General features: G+C 52.2%; 1 protein-coding gene and 1 long non-coding RNA gene across 5 annotated transcripts in view; one reads left to right on the top strand and one right to left on the bottom strand.

The window, feature by feature from the left end:
• The window catches only part of LOC138846446 (uncharacterized), a 66,702-nt gene extending 57,640 nt beyond the window's left edge, over positions 1 to 9,062 (top strand). For 3 of the 4 annotated variants that reach the window (XR_016224531.1, XR_016224532.1, XR_016224529.1), the window contains one exon: positions 5,675 to 9,062. This is a non-coding gene — a long non-coding RNA (uncharacterized LOC138846446). Of the gene's footprint in view, positions 1 to 946; positions 3,954 to 5,674 lie in introns of those variants that run through there. The other variant, XR_016224530.1, reaches the window with a different exon arrangement.
• CYP2G1 (cytochrome P450 2G1) lies at positions 838 to 11,509 on the bottom strand. The gene is made up of 9 exons (NM_001195764.1): positions 11,330 to 11,509; positions 10,271 to 10,433; positions 8,475 to 8,624; positions 5,624 to 5,784; positions 5,231 to 5,407; positions 4,029 to 4,170; positions 2,026 to 2,213; positions 1,783 to 1,924; positions 838 to 1,019 (listed from the first exon to the last, which is right to left on the bottom strand). The coding sequence occupies exons 1-9, from the start codon at positions 11,507 to 11,509 to the stop codon at positions 838 to 840; spliced, it is 1,485 nt and encodes a 494-aa protein (NP_001182693.1).
• Between the last annotated feature and the right edge of the window lie 11,261 nt (positions 11,510 to 22,770).

Raw genomic sequence — 22,770 nt, 5'->3', positions numbered from 1 at the left:
ACCCATTCAAGTCCCGGCTGCTCTGCTTCCAGTCCAGCTCCCTGCTCACGTGCTTGGGAGAGGCAGCACAAGACAGCCCAAATGAACTCTGGGGGGAGGTTTTCATCAGCTGAGCAAGGCGGTGGAGTTTGGAACTGGAGTAAGGGAGGCTGTAACTGAGCTGTTCTTCAGAACGGAGTGGGAAGAGTTTGTCCCTAAGAGTCATGATGAGAGCAACCAGGAAAACAAGTCCAGGAGATGAGGTGGTGGTAGGGAGAGCTAATGGGCAAAAGAGGCTGAGGGGCAGCATGGCGTGGGCTGACCCAGCCACTGGGAAGTCACTAGAGGCCACGGAAAGGTCAGTAGGAGCCAGGAAGCCCAAAAGCCCCTGCCAAGGTGTCTGCTGTCCCCTGCCGTGGTGTCCCACACGAAACACAACAGGGTCACTGCATTCCGCATGCTTGAGTTCTTTGTTGGCTGCTTTGGTGGGAGAGGTGAGAAGCAAGAATAAAGGAGAGAGGATTGTGGGCCACATTGTGCATTAATATCAGCGCAAAGACAAAGGGACGACGTGAAGACAGAATCTACAACCAGAGTCTGGGTACTGGCAGGAAGCAAAGCAGAAGCCAGCAAACATTAAACCTACAGGCTTCGGCCAAAATCTTGGAGAAAGTATTGCTCTTCTACTGGCTGGAGAAGACACCCAGCTCCGGGTCTTCAGGTCAGCTTCCCACGCGGTAGTAACAGTGCCTCCTCTTGGGTTTGTTGTCAGAATGTGGAGAGTGAGGACCGTGGCTGGCGCGACACCGGGCAGAGCTCCGTTCTCCCCCACTTCTCTCTCTGCCCCGGGGAGACTGCTCAGCGCGCGATGAGGCAGAGCTCATAGGTCGGAGGGATGTTGCCAAACCCCGAGATCTTGGGAGTGATGTCAATGTTGACGGGCGGCACCAGCGGGTGCAGAGAGAAGTTCTGGAGGATGGAGGTGAAGTAGAGAAAGAGCTCCATGCGGGCCATGGCCTCGCCCAGGCAGATGCGTTTTCCTGCAGACACGGGGAGGGGGAGGGGTGAGTGACAGCTGCACAGGTGACGGGGGCGTGGCAGGTGTTCTGATCCGACCACCTACGGGGCCGTGGCCGCCTGGCGTCTCAGGGACCGTGACCGTGCCCACCTTCCGTGGTATTCTGAAGGCTCACAGCCTCCTGTATTTGCAGCACGCGGCTACCGTCTCACCCTCAGGCTCAATGCTGGCAGCTACTTCTCCGATGGCTCGGATTCCATCAATTCCTAGATGGGCTGGTTCGGAAGAACCCGTGGCTTTCAGAGCCCTGTGCATTCCCTTTCCTCAAATGCCTGGTAGGTGCCAGACGCTGATGAGGGCACGGAAAAAGGAAGGCACACTTCCGTAGTGCTTGCTACCTGCCAGGTGTTCTCCCAGTGGTGTGAAGGGATTAGTCTTCATAGGAATCATATTTTCTGATACGTGAAAATTAAATTAAATTTCCAGTGTTCATAAGCGATTTTCCAGCTCAGGCTCATGTTGTCTGTGGCTTCCCTAGTGTGATGGCAGGAGTGAACAGCTCACTCTACTAAGGACCTATTTGAGAGCCCTTGTTTAATGCTGTTACTGTTTTAACGTATTTTCCTTTCTAGTTAGTGTAGTAGATGATTCTAAAATACCCTGATTGTGGGGTTCTAGGATTTTATGATTCTATGACCTGGCCCTCAACTTCCAGTTCTGACTTGAATTTTAAGAAACGATTCTGACACTTAACCTGGGGGAGAGTGTGGACCAGGGAAACCTACCAGAGGAAAACGGCACGAATGCTTCGTTTTTCTTGAAGCGGCCCTGCTCGTCCAGGAAGTGTTGGGGGTAGAAGTCGTCTGGGTGGCAGAAGTATTTGGGGTCTTTGAGGACTGAGCCCAGCAGGGGAAACACGTCCGTGCCCTGGGATGGAGACACGGGCAGTTGGAGAAGTCAATATTGGACATGGGAAGGGGCACCAGGAGGAGAGAGGAGGATGGGGGCAACGGGAGGGGCAGCCGCACCTTGGGCAGAAGGTAGCCTCGGAAGTGAGTGTCCCGGATGACGTTGTGAGGGACGCCCATGGGCACGATGTCCGTCAGCCTTTGGATCTCGTGGATCACGGCGTCGGTGAAGGGCATCTTGACACGGTCGTCCACACTTGGGATCCGGTGTGGTCCGATCACTTGATTAATCTCTTCATAGATCTTGGCTGAGAAAGGTCAGAAGACAACAGAGCAGGAGTTAGGAGAGGGTACGAGGGGTTTCCACCACAGAAGCCCTGTCTCCAGCGGGGTCCTGAGGGTAGAGGTCATTTGGGATTTGATCGCCTTTTCACACTTAGCAATGGACACTCCCCTGGTGTCCAATAAGCTCATCACCAGTCTAGAACCTTGAACGCCATCTGGGACATTTGGCCTTTACTTGAAGCATCAAGGAGCCATGGGAGGCTGATGATGAGTGGGGAGGTGTCCTGGTCCCAGCTGGGCTTTCACACACAGATAATCTTTACAAAATGAGAAGCAGTCACAGTAGGTAACTGAGGCAGGATTGAGGCCAATGACAGTCACACGGTAGGATGCAGAACCTCACTGGTGGAGCTACCCTTCGCTGCACTACGTGGGCGAGTGACCTCAGGACAAATGGCTTTGCCTTTTGAGACTGTTTCTTCATCTACACGGTGGACGTGATGGCCTGACAGGTCACAGAGAGGTAAAAATCACACAAACTCCAACCTGCAAGTGGCTAGGACGATACCTGGCACACAGCAGGTGTCTGGTGCACGTTTGATCATTGGGGTCCATGAGAGGCAACTCAGGCATTGCAGGTGAGACTAGAAAAGTTTGAGTGGAAGCAGGTTCATGTCGCCCATGACTGAAAGACTGCGGCAGGTTTTGAACTCCTGCACCACCGTGAGCAGCCACACTGCAGATTTCCCTTAAACAAAAATTGAGCTCCTGACTTATTCAGCTGTACCAGATTATAATTTACTGGAGATGGAGTGGATGAAGGCACCTGGGAAAGTTTGTGGACAATGCATATCGTGAGAAAGCCTGGCATGTATTTCAAAATTTTTCTGCTCTAAAATAAATATCGTTCAGTTCCATTTTTCTGTAAACTTGTTGAAGGACCCTTCCACTTTATTTTGGCAGCGTGGTCAGCTGAACAACGGCCATCAAAGTTGTCTACCTTCCGATCCCTGAAACTGGTGGATGCTGATGAATGCAAGGGCAGCTAAAGGCTAACGGGGGCTTTGCAGGTGCCGCGTGGTTTAGATGACTCTCCAGAGTGACCAGCCCTGAACACAAACACAGGAGCCGAAGCAAGGGTGAGGTACAAGGGTCAGAGGTAGAAACGGAGTAGTGCCGGTGGAAGCAGAGAGACCTGGAGAAGCTGCTCCCGGTCACACCTGAAGGTGGAAGAAAGGATCGGGAGCCCAGAAATGCAAGGGACGCAGGTCTGGAAGAAGCAGGCATGCAGACTCCACCTTGGTTTCAGCCCAGAGGTGAACTTCTATGTGAACTTCTGAACCACAAATGAAAGTCATACATGTGTGTGTGGTTTTTAAACTTCTGCGTTTCTGATCATCTGTGATGGCGGCCATAGGAAACAAGTGCAGGCGCAAGATTAACGGTGTATCAGAGAGCTGGCTTGAGTCTCAGTTAATCCGCTTCTTGCCTGCCTGCCTGCTAATGTGCCTGAGACGTAGCAGGTGATGGCTCAACTATGTGGGCCCCTGCCACCCATATGGGAGACTGGGATGGGTAGGCTCCTGGCTTCAGCCTGACCTAATCCTGCCTGTTGCAGCTCCTGGAGAAATAATGGAGGAGTCCACCCCCCCTTTCTTTCCTACAAACAATTTTTTCAAAGTACAAGATTAAACTTGATGGCCTCCCAAGCCAGGAATTTCAAGATTCTGCATCCCGAGGCATTGGGAGTCTCAATTCTCAAGGTTGTGTCTTCTTCCCTGGTAGGAGAGGGAGGCGCCGGAGAAGCCCTGGGCGGGGCGGGGGCGCTGGGCACTCACTTTGCACTTCAGGGTGCTTCATTATCAGCAAGAATCCGTAGCGCAGGGTGGAGCTCACTGTTTCCGTGCCAGCAAAGAAGAGGTTGAGGGTAGTGAGGACCAAGTTCTTGAGGTTGAATTCTGTGTGGGGATTATTCTTATCCTGAAAAGGAGTGGGGTAGTAAACAGAATCATCCTCTGCTATCTTTATTTTCTCCCTGTGTGTAGCATGGGGCTTGACGCAGGCACAATAGATGGATAAACCAAGTCTGAGAGGGGAAGCGGCAAGAGCAAATGTCCTGAGGTAGGGGCCACGCGGTAGCGTTAGAGGAACAGCAAGGCACAGGCAGGGAGGCTGGAGTGGAATGAACACCGGGGAGAACAACAGGAAAAGAGTGCCATGTCAGCACCGAAAGTTCCGGAATTTTAGAGCATGTTTTAAAAACTACCAAGTACTAAGGTTCTACCACACAAAATCACAGGTTTCTAATATTCTAAGAACCAATGACACAGAAATAGGAAGCTTCTACATTTCTGTAGCTCTAAGACTTTAAACTTCTAATGGTAAAGATAACAGACTTTGGGGGCCAGCACTATCGTGTAGAAGGCTAAGCCTCTGCCTGCAGTGCCGACGTCCCACATGGGTGCTGGTTCAAGTCCCAGCTGCTCCATTTCTGACCCAGCTCCCTGCTAATGACCTGGGAGGGCAGTGGAAGATGGCCCAAGTGCTGGGGCCCCTGCACCCATGTGGGAGACCCAGAAGAATCTTGGCCCCAGATTGGCCCAGCTCCAGCCATTGCAGCCATTTGGGGAGTGAACCAGCAGATGGAAGACCTCTCTCTCTGTCTCTGCCTCTCTATGTCTGTAACTCTACCTCTCAAATGAATACATAAATCTTTTTTTAAAAAAAGATTGCAGACTCCATGCTTCTAAGTTTCTCAACTTCTCAGACTCTGAAAGACTCCTTCTATACATATACAATCATAGGTCATTGACCTGTGATTAGAAAGCTATACAATTTTAAGCTTCCATGTTCCTATAATTTCTCTATCCAAATGCATTGTCAAAATGTGAGAGTGTGTACTTTCACAGCTCTTGCATCTCAGCTATAGATAGAAGTGAGTCACGCGAAACAATGCATGCTCTTTGGGCCTCAACATCTGCAGCTGGGTTTGAACTGCAGGCACAGGGAGTGAGGAGGTGCGAGGGAAGGAGCTGGGTACCTGGTGCATCTTAATGAGGAAGCAGTCAATGAAGTCCCGGGGATTTTGAGGGTCAAGGGAGGCTTCATTGACCTTGACCCTGGCAGCAATGAAGTCCTTGAGCTCCTCTATCAAGTAGTAGATGCGGTTGTGTCTTCCTGGCAAATACTGCATGACTCCAGAGTACATGTCGTAGAGCTGTGGGGAGAGACAAAGGGTGCAGAGGGGCTGGGGGCACAGCTGAGAAGTGGGTGAAGCCCTCTGCCTCCTGGAAACCCGGGCATGCTGCTAGCCTCCCCTTCCTGAGGGGGCTGCAGGCGAGCTCTAAGCTGATGGTGGGAGGGGGGAGCTACAGGCGAGCTCTAAGCTGCCGGCCATGGGGGCAGGGTAGGCAGAGAAGTGCCTGTGGGGCACCTGTGCCCAAGGGGTGCTCATCTCAATGAAGCTCTCGTTGATCATCCTCAGCAGGCTCAGGAACTGCTTGTCCTCGTAGTCAAAGCGGCTTCCAAACACCACGGAGCTGATGACATTGGAGACGGTGCGGCTCAGGAAGAAGGTGGGGTCGATGGGCGCACCTGCACGTGGGGATTGTGTTGGAGGCGCTGGTGAGGAGCCCGGCCCATGCATTCACTCCGTCGTGCATCTGAGTCTGGCTCAACCGCTCCAGAGCTTGTATGAGTTACTTTATTTCTGTGTTTGAGTCTAGATTTCTCTACTTGTGAAATGACTTTAGAAACCACTTCATTGGTTCCTGAGGATTCAAAATAATCGTCTACATATGGCGTTTAACATAGTGCCTGATCGTATAGCAAAACACTCAAGACATGCTGGGTGGGGGAAACTCAGCACTATGGTGTAGCAGGTAGGGCTGCTGCCTGCAGTGCCGGCATCCCATATGGGCGCCGGTTTGAGTCCAGGATTTTTGCTCCACCTCTGAACCAGCTCTCTGCTGTGGCCTGGGAAAGCAGTAGAAGATGGCCCCTGCACCCACGTGGGAGAGCCGGAAGAAGCTCCTGGTTCCTGGCTTTGGATTGGTGCAGCTCTGGCCGTGGCAGCCATCTGAGGAGTGAACCAGAGGAAGGAAGACCTCTGTCTCTGCCTCTCCTTCTCTGTGTGTGTGGCTCTGACTTTCAGATAAATAAATAATTATTTTTAAAAAATGCTGGGGCCCTTACTCACCATTTCTGTTATTATTACTTAAATATGTTTGTGGCCAAGAGTCATAGATTTGGGAAAAAGCAATGGCAGGGACATACGTTTTCTGTTTGTTTGTTTTTTTGACAGGCAGAGTTAGACAGTGAGAGAGACAGAGAGAAAGGTCTTCCTTCCATTGGTTCACCCCCTAAATGGCTGCTACAGCCGGCGCACTGTGCTGATCCAAAGCCAGGAGCCAGGTGCTTCCTCCTGGTCTCCCATGCGGGTGCAGGGCCCAAGCCCTTGGACCATCCTCCACTGCCTTCCCGGGCCATAGCAGAGCTGGACTGGAAGAGGGGCAACCAGGACAGAACCGGCGCCCCAACTGGGACTAAAACCCGGAGTACAGGCACCGCAGGCAGGGGATTAGCCTAGTGAGCCGTGGCGCTGGCTGGGCCATGCTTTTAAAATGAAGAAGGGGCAGGTGTTTGGCAGAGAGGTTAAGGGAGTGCTTGGGACATCCACCTCCCAAATCAAAGTGCCTGTTTCAAGACCCAGCTCTGCCTCTTCCCATCCAGCTTCCTTGCTAACGTGCACCCTGCAGGCAGCATGCGATGGCTTGGGTATCTGCGTCCTTGCCACCAAGAGGGGAGACCCACATTGAATTCTGGGACCTGACTTCAGCCTCTCATAGCCCTGGCTACCATGGACATTTAGGGAGTAAAGCAGCAGGTGAACGATCTCTCTCTCAAAAAAAAAATTGTAAAAAGAAAAAGAATGTCTGAATTCTGTCCAGCTTTACCAGTGATTCCACCTAGGCTATTGAAAAAAATCAGTCCTTAGACCTCAGCAGCACCCTCCACGGATCCGGGACAATCCCTTCAGAACAATGTGCATATTTGGGCCTGCGGTGCTGGCATCCCAGGTTCTAGTCCCAGTCGGGGCTCCAGTTCTGTCCCGGTTGCTCCTCTTCCAGTCCAGCTCTCTGCTGTGGCCTGGAACCGCATGGGAGACCAGGAGAAGCACCTGGCTCCTGGCTTTGGATTGGCACAGCACGCTGGCTGTAGTGGCCATTTGGGGGGTGAACCAATGGAAGGAAGAGCTTTCTCTCTGTCTCTCTCTCTCTCACTGTCTAACTCTGCCTGTAAAAAAAAATGTGCATATTCACGAACATACAACCACTGCACAAGTAACTTCTGAGAGAGCGTGGAAGTGCAAGGCCTATCTCCAGGCCCTGTTACTCATCCCCGGAGTCCAGGAGAGAGATCTCAAATTCAGAAGAAGGTGTCTCCATCTCTCATCTGCTTGCCTCTGTATTCCTCAGCCTCCATGTCATTTCTCTGTAGACCCCAGTGGTTCCAGAACTTCTTTTTGGGTGGGAACCAATTGGCAAGATGAAAAAATCCTAAACATTTGTTTCACAACAATGTGAATATTCTTTTTTTTATTTTTTGACAGGCAGAGTGGACAGTGAGAGAGAGAGACAGAGAGAAAGGTCTTCCTTTGCCATTGGTTCACCCTCCAATGGCCACCACGGCCGGCGCACTGCGGCCGGCGCACCGCGCTGATCTGATGGCAGGAGCCAGGTGCTTCTCCTGGTCTCCCACGGGGTGCAGGGCCCAAGGACTTGGGCCATCCTCCACTGCACTCCCTGGCCACAGCAGAGAGCTGGCCTGGAAGAGGGGCAACCAGGACAGAATCCGGCGCCCCGACCGGGACTAGAACTCGGTGTGCCGGCGCCACAAGGTGGAGGATTAGCCTAGTGAGCCGCAGCGCCAGGCTCAATGTGAATATTCTTAATCCTGCTAAGCTGTACACTTTACATGGTGAGGGGGTAAGTTTAGTGTGCTTAATATAACAGAAATATCTATACATCATGAGATTGGGTCCTGTCTCCATAAGAAGACACAGATCTCCAAACAATATCAGAGCTCCAAGCCCCCTGAGGTCCACTGATTGAAGTTTCTGGGCAAGTGGTCCCTCAGGGTCTTTGTGTTACCTGCTAACAGGAAAGCTGGCTGGAAATCGCCAAGAAACCTCGAGATTTCCCATGCTCTCACGTTCTGGAACTCTCTCCCAGCAAGGCCCACCTTTCCATGACCAGGAGCGCGCCCCCTGACGGCCCCCGTACCTTTGGTCTTCCGGAATTCCTCCAGCAAGTAGCCAGCTTCCTCCTGGATCCGCTCCTCGATGCTGCGCTTCCCCATGCCGAAGTCGCGCAGGATGGTCAGCGAGAAGCGGCGAAGAATCCGCCACCGCTCCCCATTGGCCAGAGCTACACCTGTGGGGATCTCAGTGTCAGACTCCCGCCCGCCGCCCCACCAGCCCGCTCCCTGTGTCAGCTCTGTGCTGGACAAAGACGGGAGCAGCTTACAAAGGCTCTTAGGGACCAGCACTGTGGCACAGCAGGTTAAGCTGCCTCCTGCCACACCAGCATCCCATATGGTGCCAACTCGAGTCCCAGCTGCTCCACTTCTGATCCAGCTCCCTCCTTGGCCTGGGAAAGCAGTGGAGGATGGCCCAACTGCTTGGGCCCCTGCTACTCATGTGAGAGACCCAGATGAAGCTACTGGCCCTTGGCTTTGGCCTGACCAAACCCTGACCACTGTGGCCATTTAGTAATGAACCAGCAGATGGAAGATCTCTCTGTGTCTCTCCCTCTCTCTCTCCATAACTTTACCTTCAAAGAAATAAACTTTTTTTTTTAAAAAAGAATTCCTTAACTCCATTCTCCAGAAAACTCCTTCCAACCTTCCAGGTTCAATAGGGAGATTAAGATAGAGCATCCAGACTGGGGGTGGGGGTGGCGGGTATGTGCACTATTGGCTTAGAAATGGTCAGGGGAAACCCAAGAGAGTGTTTTACAAGAGAGATGGCACTGCAAAAATAGCTCCAGGAATGCTCAGGGAGGTGGAGGGATGCATGGGTAAATGCCATGTAGGGCACCCTGGCATGAGGCGCTACCTCTTCCATACACCACCTGGATTCCTGAGATGTGCACATATGTGTACACAGAGCTTCACATGTGTACATAAGTAAACCTTCATAAGGAGTTACCTCAATGTAGGATACATTGAGAAGTCACCAGACATGTAGATTGATCAGTTAGTGTTTAGAAATTTAATGAAATTATTTTGGTTGATTGATGAATGGAAGAATTTATGACTGGAATGACTGATGGGATGATGGATGAGATCCTGAATGAATGGGTGAGAGGCTAGTAGATTAGTGATCTGAGATGGGTGGATAATGGTTAGAAGAATGGATACACTGGAGTATTAATAGATGTATGGATGAGGAGAGGCTGATACATGGATGAAGGAATGACGGACGAAAGGAAAGTGAATTCTTAGGCGTAGATATTATGGAAGGGAGATGCTTGTATGGAAAGAAAAATGAATGGATTTTTTTGTAGACTTGCGGATCAACAGAAGGAAGGAGGGCAGATTGTGGACTGTGTGTGTGAAGGGGAGGACGGCAGGATGAGATGAATGGGCTGTGCCTGCTTCCAATTCAGGGATGGGATCAGTTCCACACAGATACGTGGGTAGCTCAAGAAACAGATTTAGCTAAATATAAGAGGCAGATACTTATGGGTTAGACATGTGGATGTGTGCAGGAAGGTAACAAATACAGTTGGCTATGAAGGCCTCAGTGGGGACACACTAATTTGCTAGAAGTAAAATCCAAAATAACATAGCAGGTACTTTGAGGTCAGCTGGCTTATGTTCAAAATGAGTTGATTTTACCCCCGGGGATGAAACTGTACCTAACAACCTTCCTCACCCTCAGCTTCCTCACTTGCAAAATTAGCCTGATGATATTAGCTTTCTCAGGAGGCCAGTGCTGTGTGTTCACGTACAGTACAGTCCGAGCACAGGGACTGCGTGATAACCATGCGGCGATGGTGGCAGCAGTGTTACTTACCATGACCTTGAAAATTCCGCTCCACCGAAGCCAGTTCTCCACGGCCACTGAACTCGTCGGCTCGGTCCACGAGAGCCTCCTTCACTGCTTCATGTCCACACAGAATAACTACCGGCCGGGGGCCCATGTACACGGTGAACACGGGGCCATATTTCTCCCTGAGCTGCGAGGGAAGGAAGACATGGAGGGGGCAGTGGGTCAGAGGACCACAGACAGCCCCGTCGAGGATTCTAGGGGGTGGGGATCTCCAGGGGACACGAAGGTGCGAATAACACGTAGAGCTGAGACTAGATTTGGAAGGACTGTTGGGAAAAGGCTTTAGAAATCTTGATTCCTGGGCCGGTGCCGCAGCTCACTAGGCTAATCCTCCGCCTTGCGGCACTGGCACACGGGGTTCTAGTCCCGGTTGGGGCGTCGGATTCTGTCCTGGTTACCCCTCTTCCAGGCCAGCTCTCTGCTGTGGCCAGGGAGTGCAGTGGAGGATGGCCCAAGTGCTTGGGCCCTGCACCCCATGGGAGACCAGGAGAAGCACCTGGCTCCTGCCTTCGGATCAGCGTGGTGCACTGGCTGCAGTGCGCTGGCCGCGGCGGCCACTGGAGGGTGAACCAAAGGCAAAAGGAAGACCTTTCTCTCTGTCTCTCTCACTGTCCACTCTGCCTGTCAAAAAAAAAAATCTTGATTCCTGTGAGTCTGGGAAGAACCCCACTCACACCCAGCAGCGTGGTTCCCTCGTCTGTGACATGGTGGTGGCCCTGGGTTAAGGGAACTCCAATGTTTGAGGTTCTCTTTCTCAAATGCCAAGTTTATAGACTCTTTAGCCTTCATGATACTGAATCTCAAAGTTCCAAGACAACCTGAGTGCAGAGTCCTTGTGTTCAAGCAAATAAGGCACTGTGATCCCAAAGTCCTAAGGTTGGGAAGGTCTTATTCCTACACATTAGGAGTTTGTGCTTTTGAGATGTGGAATTTTGGAATTCTAAGGTTTGCAAGATCTTAGAAGTTTTAGAAGTGCAATTCTGCATCGCTGGCTATAGATGTGGGAAGAGTCTGCCAACTCACCTTCAGGAACGACTGGAAGGTGGCGTCGGTGCGGACTTGGAGCAGGTTCCCCAGGAAAGGAATCGGAGTGGGGCCTGGGGGCAGCCTCCCCGGCTTCTGGACTCGTTTCCAGGCAATGAGGATGAGCAGGCAGGAGAAGCAGAGAGCCAGGAAGATGGTGAACGCCCCTCCCAGCTCCATGCTGCAGGCTGTGCCCTGGGCGCTGGGTCCTGCCTAAATAGCGCTGGGAGATCAGCTCAGACCGAAATCTGAACACCCTGGGATCTGAGTTTTCCGGGTGTGGACACCATCAGGAAAGAGATTGTGATGGCTGGGGGGTGGTTATGTAACCTGTAATCCCGCACCTGAATAAAGGTGAGTGGAGTTCTCTCTGGAACTGGGAGGCCATTCCCCGTTCTTCACATTTCCAGGCCCCCAGTCCTTCACCCTCAGCTCAACCCCCAGGTCAGTCTTTTTCTGACTGAGGTTTGAGATGTGGTTAAATATCTTCCTGAGTTATTGAGTTCAAGATTCAGACAATCTGGGTTCATCTCCACTTTTTCTTCACTGGGCAAATCAGCTAAGACTCCTTTAGACAGTCTTTTCAAAATTTGTGTGATTTTGTATCATATAAAATTTTAGTTTATTTTTCATTGAGACATACGATTGTACTTCTTTATAGGGTACCATGTGGTATTTCAATACTGAACATTTCGTAGAGCAGCTGACATTACAACCAGTAACTCTATATGATTGTTGCCTACACCCAAGCCTCTGATACCTATAGGAAAACTCAACGGAATATGTCATTAAAATGTCAGTCAGTGTTTTTCTTGAGGATAAAAACATATTATGGCCGGTGCCACGGCTCACTAGGCTAATCCTCCGCCTTGCGGCGCCGGCACACCAGGTTCTAGTCCGGGTCGGGGCGCCGGATTTTTTCCCGGTTGCCCCTCTTCCAGGCCAGCTCTCTGCTGTGGCCCGGGAGTGCAGTGGAGGATGGCCCAAGTCCTTGGGCCCTGCACCCCATGGGAGACCAGGAGAAGCACCTGGCTCCTGCCATTGGATCAGCGCGGTGCCCCGGCCGCAGCGCGCCAGCCGCAGCGGCCATTGGAGGGTGAACCAACGGCAAAGGAAGACCTTTCTCTCTGTCTCCCTCTCTCTCACTGTCCACTCTGCCTGTCAAAAAAAAAAAATATTATGGGCAGCAAGAGCGTTGGCAGGGGCCAGTGTTGTGGTGCAGCAGGTTAAGCCACCGCTTGCGACATCAACATCTCATACTGAACAGAGTACCAGTTCAAGTCCCAGCACCCCAACTTCCACTCCAGCTCCCTTCTAATGCTCCAGGAAAGGCAATAGAAGGTGGCCCAGCTACTTGTGTTCCTGCCATTCACAAAGGAGAGCTGGCTGGAGTTCCAAGCTCTTGGCTTTGTCCTGGACCAATCCTGGCTGTTGCAGCCATTTGCAGAATGAACCAGCAGATAGAAGATTGTGTGTGTGTGTGTGTGTGTGTGTGTGTGTCCCCCTCTCTGTTGTCCCACCTTTCAAATAAATAAATACAATAAATCTATTTTTAGAAAGAGCATTGGCAGATCCCCAGGAACTTCCCACAGAGCACACCATTTCTGCGTGTTCTGCTAATAGCATTTCACCCGTAAGAATTGACGAGAAGGGAGGCGGGGCTTCTCGCCTGGTTTGGCAGCTCTCCCCGTGCAAGTCATTAGACAAACTGAATTACTGTTAGCTCTATGGCATGGAAGAACAAATATTTGTTACTTTTTCCCCAGAGATTTTCCAAGAAATCTCAAAGTTTGTTTTAAGTATATGTAAAAGGTGATCCTGAAAGTTTTATTTTTTATTTTTAGTATCCAATTTGGCAAAGCCAACAATCGAAGAAGCTGGATCCTAAGGAAGACCAAGCACATCAGACAAACAATACTTGGCTACCTATGCGATCAGAGTGACATTAAACATTTTAAAATAAACATAATGGTGACGTGATTGTGAAGAGCCCTAACTCTTTCAATTGTTTTGCCTGAATAATCAAATATATAATAAACTCTACATAAAGCACAGAAAATTACCCCGGCGTGAGATGACCTTTGCCGTCTAGGACAATTGCACGGAAGGTAAAAGGCCACTGTTTCCTGTTGCTTGTCTTGGAGTGCTGGGGCTGGAGTCCACCCCAGCCTCCTGTTCAGCTCCTGCGAATGCTCCTGAGGCAACAGATGATGGTCCAAGTACTTGGGTCCCCACCACCCTCGTGGGAAACCCTAATGGAACTCCTGGCTCCTGGCTTTGGCCTGGCCCACCCCCAGCCAAGCAAATGAAAGACCTCTCTCTCTCTCTCTGCCCTTAAAATAAATAATAAAAAAATTTATTTATAGTCCTGGCTGCTCCACTTATGATCCAGCCCCCTGTTAATGGCCTGGGAAAAGCAGCAGAACATAGCCCAAGTCCTTGGGCCTCTACCACTCACATGGAAGACCTGGATGAAGTTCTTGGTTCCTGGCTTCAGCCTGGCTCAGCACTGGCCATTGTAGCCATCTGGGGAGTGAACCCGCAGATGGACGATTCAATCATATTCTCTCTCTCTCTCTCTCTCTCTCTCTCTCTCCATAACCCTGACTTTCAAATAAATAAACATTTTTTTTAAAATTTTTTGACAGGCAGAGTGGACAGTGAGAGAGAGAGACAGAGAGAAAGATCTTCCTCTTGCCATTGGTTCACCCTCCAATGGCCGCTGCGGCCGGTGTGCTGTGGCCAGTGCACCACGCTGATCCAATGGCAGGAGCCAGGTACTTCTCCTGGTCTCCCATGGGGTGCAGGGCCCAAGCACTTGGGCCATCCTCCACTGCACTCCCAGGCCACAGCAGAGAGCTGGCCTGGAAGAGGGGCAACCGGGACAGAATCCGGCACCCTGACCGGGACTAGAACCCCGTGTGCCAGCGCCGCAAGGCGGAGGATTAGCCTAGTTAGCCGTGGCGCCGGCTCAAATAAATAAACCTTTAAAAGAAGTTCTGAAGTGTTTTTCCACTGCAGGTCAGTTAGTGCCTGTTCTAGAATCCCCTATAAGCCGACTGCTGCAGGATGCCCTGCTGTGTGTATGTAGGATTTCCTTCTTCACTGTGGGAAGCTACATGTAGCATACAGTTTCCCACCACCAGTGTGTTGGATCTTGCAGTTCAACAACATCGAGTACAGCCACGCTGCCGTGCAAGCATTCATGGCTGCCCAGCTCCAGCACTTTGCCATCCCATAAAACCAGAACCCTGCACCCACCAAATGCAACTGTCGTCTGCTGCCACCACTACGGCCCCTGGCAGCCACCATTCTGCTGTCTCCACAAATTTGAGTGTTTCCATAGCTGCTTCCCGTCAGAGGAAGCAGACGACATTTTTCTTTTGTGTCTGGCTTATTTTTCCGAGCACGGCGCCCCCAGAGCTCATCCTGATTGTGAAGTAGGTGCCCGAGTTTCCTTCTGACAGGCAGTTGGCGGCCAAGGCAGGCGGGACAACCAAGGTTGACCAGCAGCAGGTTGTTGGCCACTCAGAGAAGGCTCTGTGTTGAGAAGCAACAGCCCGAGGGACATGGAGGCAGCATTTTACATATTCGGGGCAAACTCTGGTTGCATGGGCTCCGGCCAGCAGCAGCGTTCCGTCTCTGTGCTTACAGGGGCCGGGGGCGGGGGAGGTCTCCGGGCAGGGCGGGGTACGGAGCAGCAGGTGCTAGGCACTCTGCAGAGGAGGCCTCAGAGAAACAGGACACAGCAGAGTGCTCATGTTGGTCTTGTTTTTTTTTTGGCTAGTATTTTTTTCCCCCTGATGGAAAGATTATTTGATTTTTTTCACTTTTGAGATAATACTTTAAATTTACAGTCAAAGGCTTAGTCCTCCACTGAATAAAGAGTTTAATAAGCAGAAAGTAAAAAGGCCCTTGGTCAGCAGGCACATAGGCAAGGACCATTAAAAACAGCCAAACAAAAAGATGTCAACTTCACGCATACACAGTAAAATTTAAAATAACCGCAGATCACTAAAACTACAGCAGCATATCATTCTCTTTTTTTAAAGATTTATTTTATTTATTTGAAAGTCAGAGTTACACAGAGAGAGAAGGAGAGGCAGAGAGAGAGAGGTCTTCCATCCACTGGTTCACTCCCCAACTGGCTGCAATAGCTGGTGCTACGCCCATCTGAAGCCAGGAGCCAGGAGCTTCCTCCGGGACTTCCCACAAGGGTGCAGGGGCTCAAGGACTTGGGCCATCTTCTACTGCTTTCCCAGGCCATACAGAGAGCTGGATCAGAAGTGGAGCAGCCAGGACTCGAACCAGTGCCCATATGGGATGCTGGCACTGCAGACGGTGGCTTTACCTGCTATGCCACAGCGCTGGCCCCAGAATATCATTCTTAACAATTTGTTTGACAAAGACAGAAAACAAAGTGTGACAAAACCATATTTGCAGCAATACTGATACACACAGGCACGTCTTTTATTATTATTATTTAAATTTTAGCTCCCTCATCCAACGGAGAACATAAAGTATCTGTCTTTGTATGGCTTTTTGCAGTCAACATAATGTGCTCCAGTCACAGCCGTCTTGATGCAGATGATAGAATTTCATTCTTTTTTATACCTGAATAATATTCCATAGATAGATGACAGCTAGATACCTCATTCTGTTTTGAATTGAAGAGGGGGGTCCTCTCTCCCCAACACCTTCCTTTTACGATGTGCATCATAGTCTGCTGCGTGCCAATGGGAGGGAGGGAAGCAGGATGCAGAATGTGCTTGGAGAGGACAAAGGGCAGAGAAGTGGGTGGTGCTGGCAGGCTGCCAGGTTAGCATCCCAGGCGCTGATCTCACTGGATGCGAGCAGATGCAGAGTGCCCGGATGGTAGACTCATGAAAGGGAGGTGGGACGAACCAGCCTGGAGGGAGAAGGCTGAGACCAGAGCGTGGCTGGAGGCGAGCGCAACCTGTGTGTGCTGGGCTGGGGGTGTTCAGTGGAAAGCCCTAAGAGACAGAAAGACACAGCCTGGCTGCTGTTTGCATCACTTCCTCTCCAGTCTCTCGCTCTCTGCCAAGTCCTGATGCTGCACCTGCTACGAGGGAAGCTGGGACGTGCAGGTCTATTTTTGGATGCTCTTGAGCTGGGCTCAGACTTAGAGGCTCTGTCACTAAAGAAAGAGGTGGTAAATGGATGTAGGGGTGCGGTGCACGGTGTCTGCACTGGGAGGAACGCAAGGGTTGACATTCTCACGCTTGTGAAGGCTTAGCAGGGGCAGCCGGGGTCTCAGACACAGAGGAGACAAAGGCCTGGGGCTGCCCGCTGCTGTGTCCACAGCTCCCACGTGCTGAGCACCACCCGGGAGCCAGGTGCAGACAGGAAGGTGACCAAGTCCTCTCAGATCGCCATGGAAGCAGGAAGGAGGAACTGCCCTTGACCATGAGCTGTGGGTACTAGGATCCTGTGGTTGAGCCCTTTCAGAAACCCGAACACCCTTGGATTAAGAGCTCTGGAAATCGGATCCCATGAGGCCTGGATGACCGTGGGGTTGCATAATTCTAGTCGCCCCTCTGAGCCTTCCCTCACGTGCATGGCCTCCGAGCCCATCCTCTGAGAGCGTGTGTGAGGTTGTTGAATGCTTGGGAGGGGGTGAGCTGGGCTCAGGTCCTGCCTCTGCTACCTTCTTGGTGTGTGTGATCTCGAATGAGACAGCTCACAGCTTTGAGCCTCAGTTTCCATTTCTGTAAAATGGGAGAACTAATAATAGCAACCTGCCTTGCAAGGTTGTTGTGTGGACTGAACCTATGCAAAGTCATCAGCACAGGGCTGTGCATATTGTTCAACAACCTCTTCTATAACCCAGTCCCGCCCCCCCTTGAAATCTATTCTCATGGAGGAATTACAGTAAACAGGGTGATCGTTAGAGCAATGTGGCTGAGCAGTGGACTGAAGGCAGACCACGGCTGATGGTGGGAAGTGGGCAGATGACAGCCTGGACTGTCCATGAGGAGCTGGACCAACAAGGAAGACAGGGAGGAGCCGGAGGGGAGCGGCCATTCCTGAGCATCCCTTGGGTGCCAGGGCTGTGCTGAGTGCTGCCCTTCCGCACTCATCAGATGTCCCGCCGGTGCGGGCGAGCCCATTTTACCAGGAACAGACTGAGGCTCAGGTGAGGCTGAGCGGCTTGCACGGGTAGGAACTCTCTCCCAAGGCGGCACAGGGGCTTGAGCTGCAGTGTGTGGGGAAGGTCTGGGGCTGGGACCCCCCTACGAGCACCAGGGAGAGGGAGGCACGCAGTGGGACCCCCAGGGCTGAAGTGCTGCGTGTTCCTCCCCGGCAGCTTGGAGAGCGACCTGAGGGACTTTCGGGGGCACCACAGTGACCACGGACCCGAGGAAGGGAGCAGGAAGCAAAGAAGCCCCCACCCTGCCACGTTGAAACCTGGGAGCAGTGAGCTGGGGAGGCCGGCCTCCCTCCTCTTCTTAGTTTGCAATCAGAAACCAGGTTTCCCCAGGCCTCAGCCCAGCTGGAGGCGCCCCAGGATCCCCGCTGACCTTAATTTCTGGGGGACGGGGGAGAGACCTGGCACCTGCCTGTCTCTCTGGGAAACCCTGCCTGTCTGCGGCCCCCATCTCCCATCAGGCTCTCCACTCCCTCTGTTCCTACCGCATTCATCCAGGAGAGGGCGCCCCAGGCCGACCTCCCCACCCCATCCCAGGAGAACAGAGCCCCGTGGGTCTAAAAGGCCACTTTGCTGGACCTGGGTAAGAGGAGAGGGCTGAGAAAGGTGAGGAGGAAGAGAGTCTTCCTCCCTGGCCTCCTCCTCCTCACCCCTCACCCCACAGGCTCGGCCTTCCTGCTCTGCAACAATTGTATAATCGCCTCTGCCCTACTCCTTCCCACCGGCAGGCAGCCAAAGGGAGAGTAGCCCGGCAAACATGTAACCAAGAAGGAAACAAGAGACGTTTGAAGGAGGACAAAAGGCAAGAGAAAGGAAGGCAGAGACAGTGACAGAGAGAGAGGGGGAGAGTGAAGGAGAGAGAGAGGGAGGGGGAGGGGGAGGGGGAAGGGGAAGGGGGGAGGGAAGAGGGAGGGAGGGGAGAGAGAGGGAGGGGAGAGAGGGAGGGGAGAGAAGGGGGAGGGGAAGAGAGGGGAGAGAGAGAGAGAGCGGGAGAGCGGGAGAGAGGGAGAGCGGGAGAGAGGGAGAGAGGGAGAGCGGGAGAGAGGGAGAGAGGGAGACGGAGACAGAGACTGAGAGGGGGAGGGGGAGGGAGAGGGAGAATCTCACCTACGGCTGTTCCAGGAATGCACCCGATCTCATCTGATTTGGGAAGCTAAGCAGGGTCTGTCCTGGTTATTACTTGGGTGGGAGAGAGAATCTCCAGGGAAACAGAGAGACAAAGAGGAAAAGTGTCCAACAGAGGTAAAGGGGGAGGGTAGAGGGAAGGGAAGAGGCGGGTGGGGAGGGGGAGGGGGAACCAGGACCCTGAGAACCAGGGACAGAAGACACAGACACGGGGAGAGCCGGAGCCAGAGCTGGAAACAGACCCACTTAGGGAAAGACAGCGAGAGACACGCACGCAGACACGTGTAGGTGAGGCCAGGTGGAGTGCGGATTCCAAGGCGAGAGTCTACAGTCTATAGTCTACAGTCTACCTACAGAGCCACTGAGCCCGAAAGTCAGAGAGGATGAGGACTCAGGACAGGCAGAAACAACTCGACAGGGGGACGGGTGGAGACCTCATGTTCACAGGAAGCGGGGGTGACCTTTGGAAACTTTTGGAGCCGGCTGTGCAAGGCAGCTGGGGTTTGCCTCTCTCCCTGGAAGCCAGAAGGGCGACTCTGGAGAACATCGGATGACCCGGGGGACTGGAAACAGAAGGGAGTCACCTTGAAGGCTTGCGGGCTGCTCAAGACATTTGTCAGGAATTATAAAATAATTCCAAATGATAGAGTTGCTGAACCTGTTAACCACTTCAGAGGTGGCCTTGAATACTCAAATACATTTGCCTCCGCGTGCCCGTGGGGTGCAGGGACTGGTTTCGCAAGTGGCTCTCTTAACAAACTCTGAAGCGGCTTGCAAGATACACAGCGGTGTTAAGCATTAACCCTTAGGTTATGATAATTATCCTAGAGAATGTTTGCAAAGCACAAGGGCTTTTTATAATTACCAGGCTAATTACAGATGGTAATTTGTCAGTTGCGATGACTCAAAAATGCTGAAGGCTTGGAAATTGTCCACCATTTTCCTCTTGCAGTCTTGAATGCATGCAGGAGTGCTTCTTGGGGCCAGTGCTGTGGCACAGTGGGTTAAGCCACTGCCCGCCATGCCAGCATCCCATATGGGCACCAGTTCGAGTCCCAGCTGCTCTACTTCCAATGCAGCTCCCTACTAATGTGCTTGGGAAAGCAGCAGATGGTGGCCCAGGTACTTGGGCCCCTGCAACCCTATGGGAGACTAGTATTGGAATTCCTGGCTCCTGGCTTCAGCCTGCTCAGCCCCAACTGTTGTGGCCATTTGGGGAGTGAATCGGTGGATGGAAGATCTCTGTCTCTATCCATCACTCTGTTTTTGTAACTCTGCCTTACAAGTGAATGAATAAATAAATCCCCCCCTTTTTTTTTTGACAGGCAGAGTGGACAGTGAGAGAGAGACAGAGAGAAAGGTCTTCCTTTGCCATTGGTTCACCCTCCAATGGCCGCCGCGGCCGGCGCACTGCGCCGATGGCAGGAGCCAGGTGCTTTTCCTGGTCTCCCATGGGGTGCAGGGCCCAAGGACTTGGGCCATCCTCCACTGCACTCCCTGGCCACAGCAGAGAGCTAGCCTGGAAGAGGGGCAACTGGGACAGAATCCGGCGCCCCGACCGGGACTAGAACCCGGTGTGCCGGCGCCGCAAGGCGGAGGATTAGCCTAGTGAGCCGCGGCGCCGGCCATAAATCCCTTTTTTTTAAAAAAATAAATAAAGCCTGCCTAGTGAAGTACGATGTGCTTTGTGAAGAATAAAATTCTTTCATTGTAGTGGCCCCTGGATTAGATCAGCTACCATCATGTGTCCCGTCATGACGTTTCAATGACAAGGTTTTTCTGTGCAATTATAAGATTCTGTCACTCAGCAGAGCCCTGACCACCATGCTTTGTGTACATGTACTCTGTGACGTCTGCATACGACAGCGTCACCTGACGACCCATTTCCCGGAAATAGCCCCAGCGTTAAGTGAGGCTCTAGTTGCTAACGTAATTCGTAAATGGCCAACTATTTGTATACAGCTTTGTGTGTTTTACATTTGATTTTAAAATTTGATATGCTTAATGTTTTTGAAATACTTGACATGCTGAAAAGGATTTTGAAAAATTAAAGAACATTGTGAAAAATTCTCTTGAAATTAGAAAGCACGTTGTACATTAAAAAAAAAAAAAAGTGATTGAAGGGGCGGGTGTTGTGGGACAGTGTGTTAAGCTGCCGCTGGGGGTGCCCGCATCCCATACTGGAGTGTCTGGTTCACATCCCAGCTCCTCTACTTCCAAGCCAGTTTCCTGCTAATGCACCAGGAGGCAGTGAGGTAGGCAGGGAGGTGGCAGGAGGAGCTGAGGTTTGCCAGCAGCTCCCCACGGCCCTGCCCGTGCTGCAGCCCTGCCCGTGGTGGAGCCGCACGGCCACCTCTCAAACCCCACCCCCCATGCTGTGGAAAACCCCAGCTTCTGAGGTTTCATCAGCTAGAACCGGTGGTGGCTAAAATGTCCAATATGGCTGCCAGCTGTGTCCTTGCACTGACCTAAAGTTACCCCGGCCAACACTCCTGCTCCCATCATGCCCCTGATGCCATGACACTGCGGAGATTTCCAAAAAGGGCATGGAAATGGGTGGTACTCAAGCTCCACGCAAAACTCCACCCTCCTTCAATATGCAGGAAACCCCCACCCCTGCACCACCTGCTGTGCCCCCAGATCATGTAAAGGGACGGCCCCAGACCTTGCTGAGTGCCGCCCTTCTTGAGCCTGCCTGCGCTCCTTACTGAGCGTGTGCTTTCCCTTTGCATGTAATGAAGTCTTTCTTCTCTGCTGTCCTTCACCTGTGTCTCACCCTTGAATTCTCTCTTACGCTGGAGACGAGAACCTGGATCCACACACCCCACAGCATCAGCTCTGAGCCAGCCACAAGCCTTGAGGCGGAGCTAGAAGCCCACCTGGACATCGGCCAGTACGTTTTTTATTTTTAATTTAAAGATTTGCTTTATTTATTTGAAAGGTAGATTTGCAGAGAGAGAGGGAGAGGGAGAAAGAGAGAGACAGAGACCGAAAGAGAGACAGAGAGAGAGGTCTTCCATCCACTGGTTCACTCCCCGATGACTGCAATGACCAGGGCTGGGCCAGGATGAAGCCAGCAGCCAGGAGCTTCTTCTGGGTCTCCCGTGTGGTGCAGGGGCCTGAGAACCTGGGCGTCCTCTGCCATTTTCCCAGGGGATTAGCAGGGAGCTGGATGACACGGTGCAGGTGGGACACCTTCTGGTCCTTTAGGTTTGTGGCAGCAGCTGGGACTTGATCTTGGCCGCACACTCGTTTCTGTCGCCATCTGACCGTGGACTCTGGACATTGCCAACCTCTCTTGCTTTTGCCCTCCGCACCGTCAGCCGCTTTGTTCCTGCAGGGTCCCCACCGCACGCTTCGTCACCCTGTCCAGCGAGGCGTCTGTTTCCCGTGCAGTGAGCTCTGCCTTCCTGAGACCCCCGACCACCCTCGCTGTCTCTGTGGGAAACCCCTGCCTGTAGCCACACTCACACTCCTGGCTCCGGGGCCAGCACCCCCCCCCCCCATTTACTTTGTGGTTCTCTTTTCTTCGCCATTTACTGCAGGAAGTAAGCAAGTAAGCTCTGTCCTCTGAGAGGTAACCAACAGGGACGCCAGGACAGTGAGAGGACAAGGCCCTCTTTCATTGACTGACTTAGGTCAAAGACCCCTACCTAATTTGCGGAGGAGTTGCAGATGCTAACTCCGGCCTTTGTCTGCACCGCCGGTGACCTGCACAAGGTCCTGTCCACGTACTGCACCAGAGGAGAGCAGTGAATCTGGACCAAGGCCCAGGGCCTCACTGACTCCCAGGAGACAGCCATGAGGGTGGAGCCCCACGACCTCATCACCTTTCACCAAGCCCCACCTCTTAAAGGTCCCAGTACCCCAACACCACCCTGGGGACCAAGCTTCCACCTCCCAACCACAGTGCCTCATGACTTTCCATTGGGCCACCTCCTCCAGGTGAACCTAAATTCTGCTGCTTTTAGCCCAACAGGGAAGAGAAAGAGCCTTCTTAAAAAAATAAAAAGATTTATTTTATTTATTTGAAAAGCAGAGTTATAGAGGAAGAAGGAGAGAGAATCCTTCCATCCGCTGGCTCACTCCCCAGATGGCCACAACAGTCAGGGTAGGCCAGGCCCAAGCCAGGAGCCAGGAACTTCTT

The sequence above is a fragment of the Oryctolagus cuniculus genome, chromosome 18 (genome assembly GCF_051225735.1).
Source record: "Oryctolagus cuniculus isolate XC-2025 breed Fujian yellow rabbit chromosome 18, ASM5122573v1, whole genome shotgun sequence".
Lineage (NCBI taxonomy): Eukaryota > Metazoa > Chordata > Mammalia > Lagomorpha > Leporidae > Oryctolagus > Oryctolagus cuniculus.
This window is presented reverse-complemented; position numbering and strand designations above follow the sequence as displayed.

What these genes read in the sequence shown, in the direction of transcription:
- CYP2G1 (NM_001195764.1), bottom strand. Translation starts at nt 11,509, where the DNA reads ATGGAGCTGGGAGGGGCGTTCACCATCTTCCTGGCTCTCTGCTTCTCC. An exon ending in CCTTCCAGTCGTTCCTGAAG is followed by an intron (nt 10,434 to 11,329) that starts GTGAGTTGGCAG and finishes CTTCCCTCGCAG; the next exon opens with CTCAGGGAGAAATATGGCCC. An exon ending in GGAATTCCGGAAGACCAAAG is followed by an intron (nt 5,785 to 8,474) that starts GTACGGGGGCCG and finishes CCCCACGTGCAG; the next exon opens with GTGCGCCCATCGACCCCACC.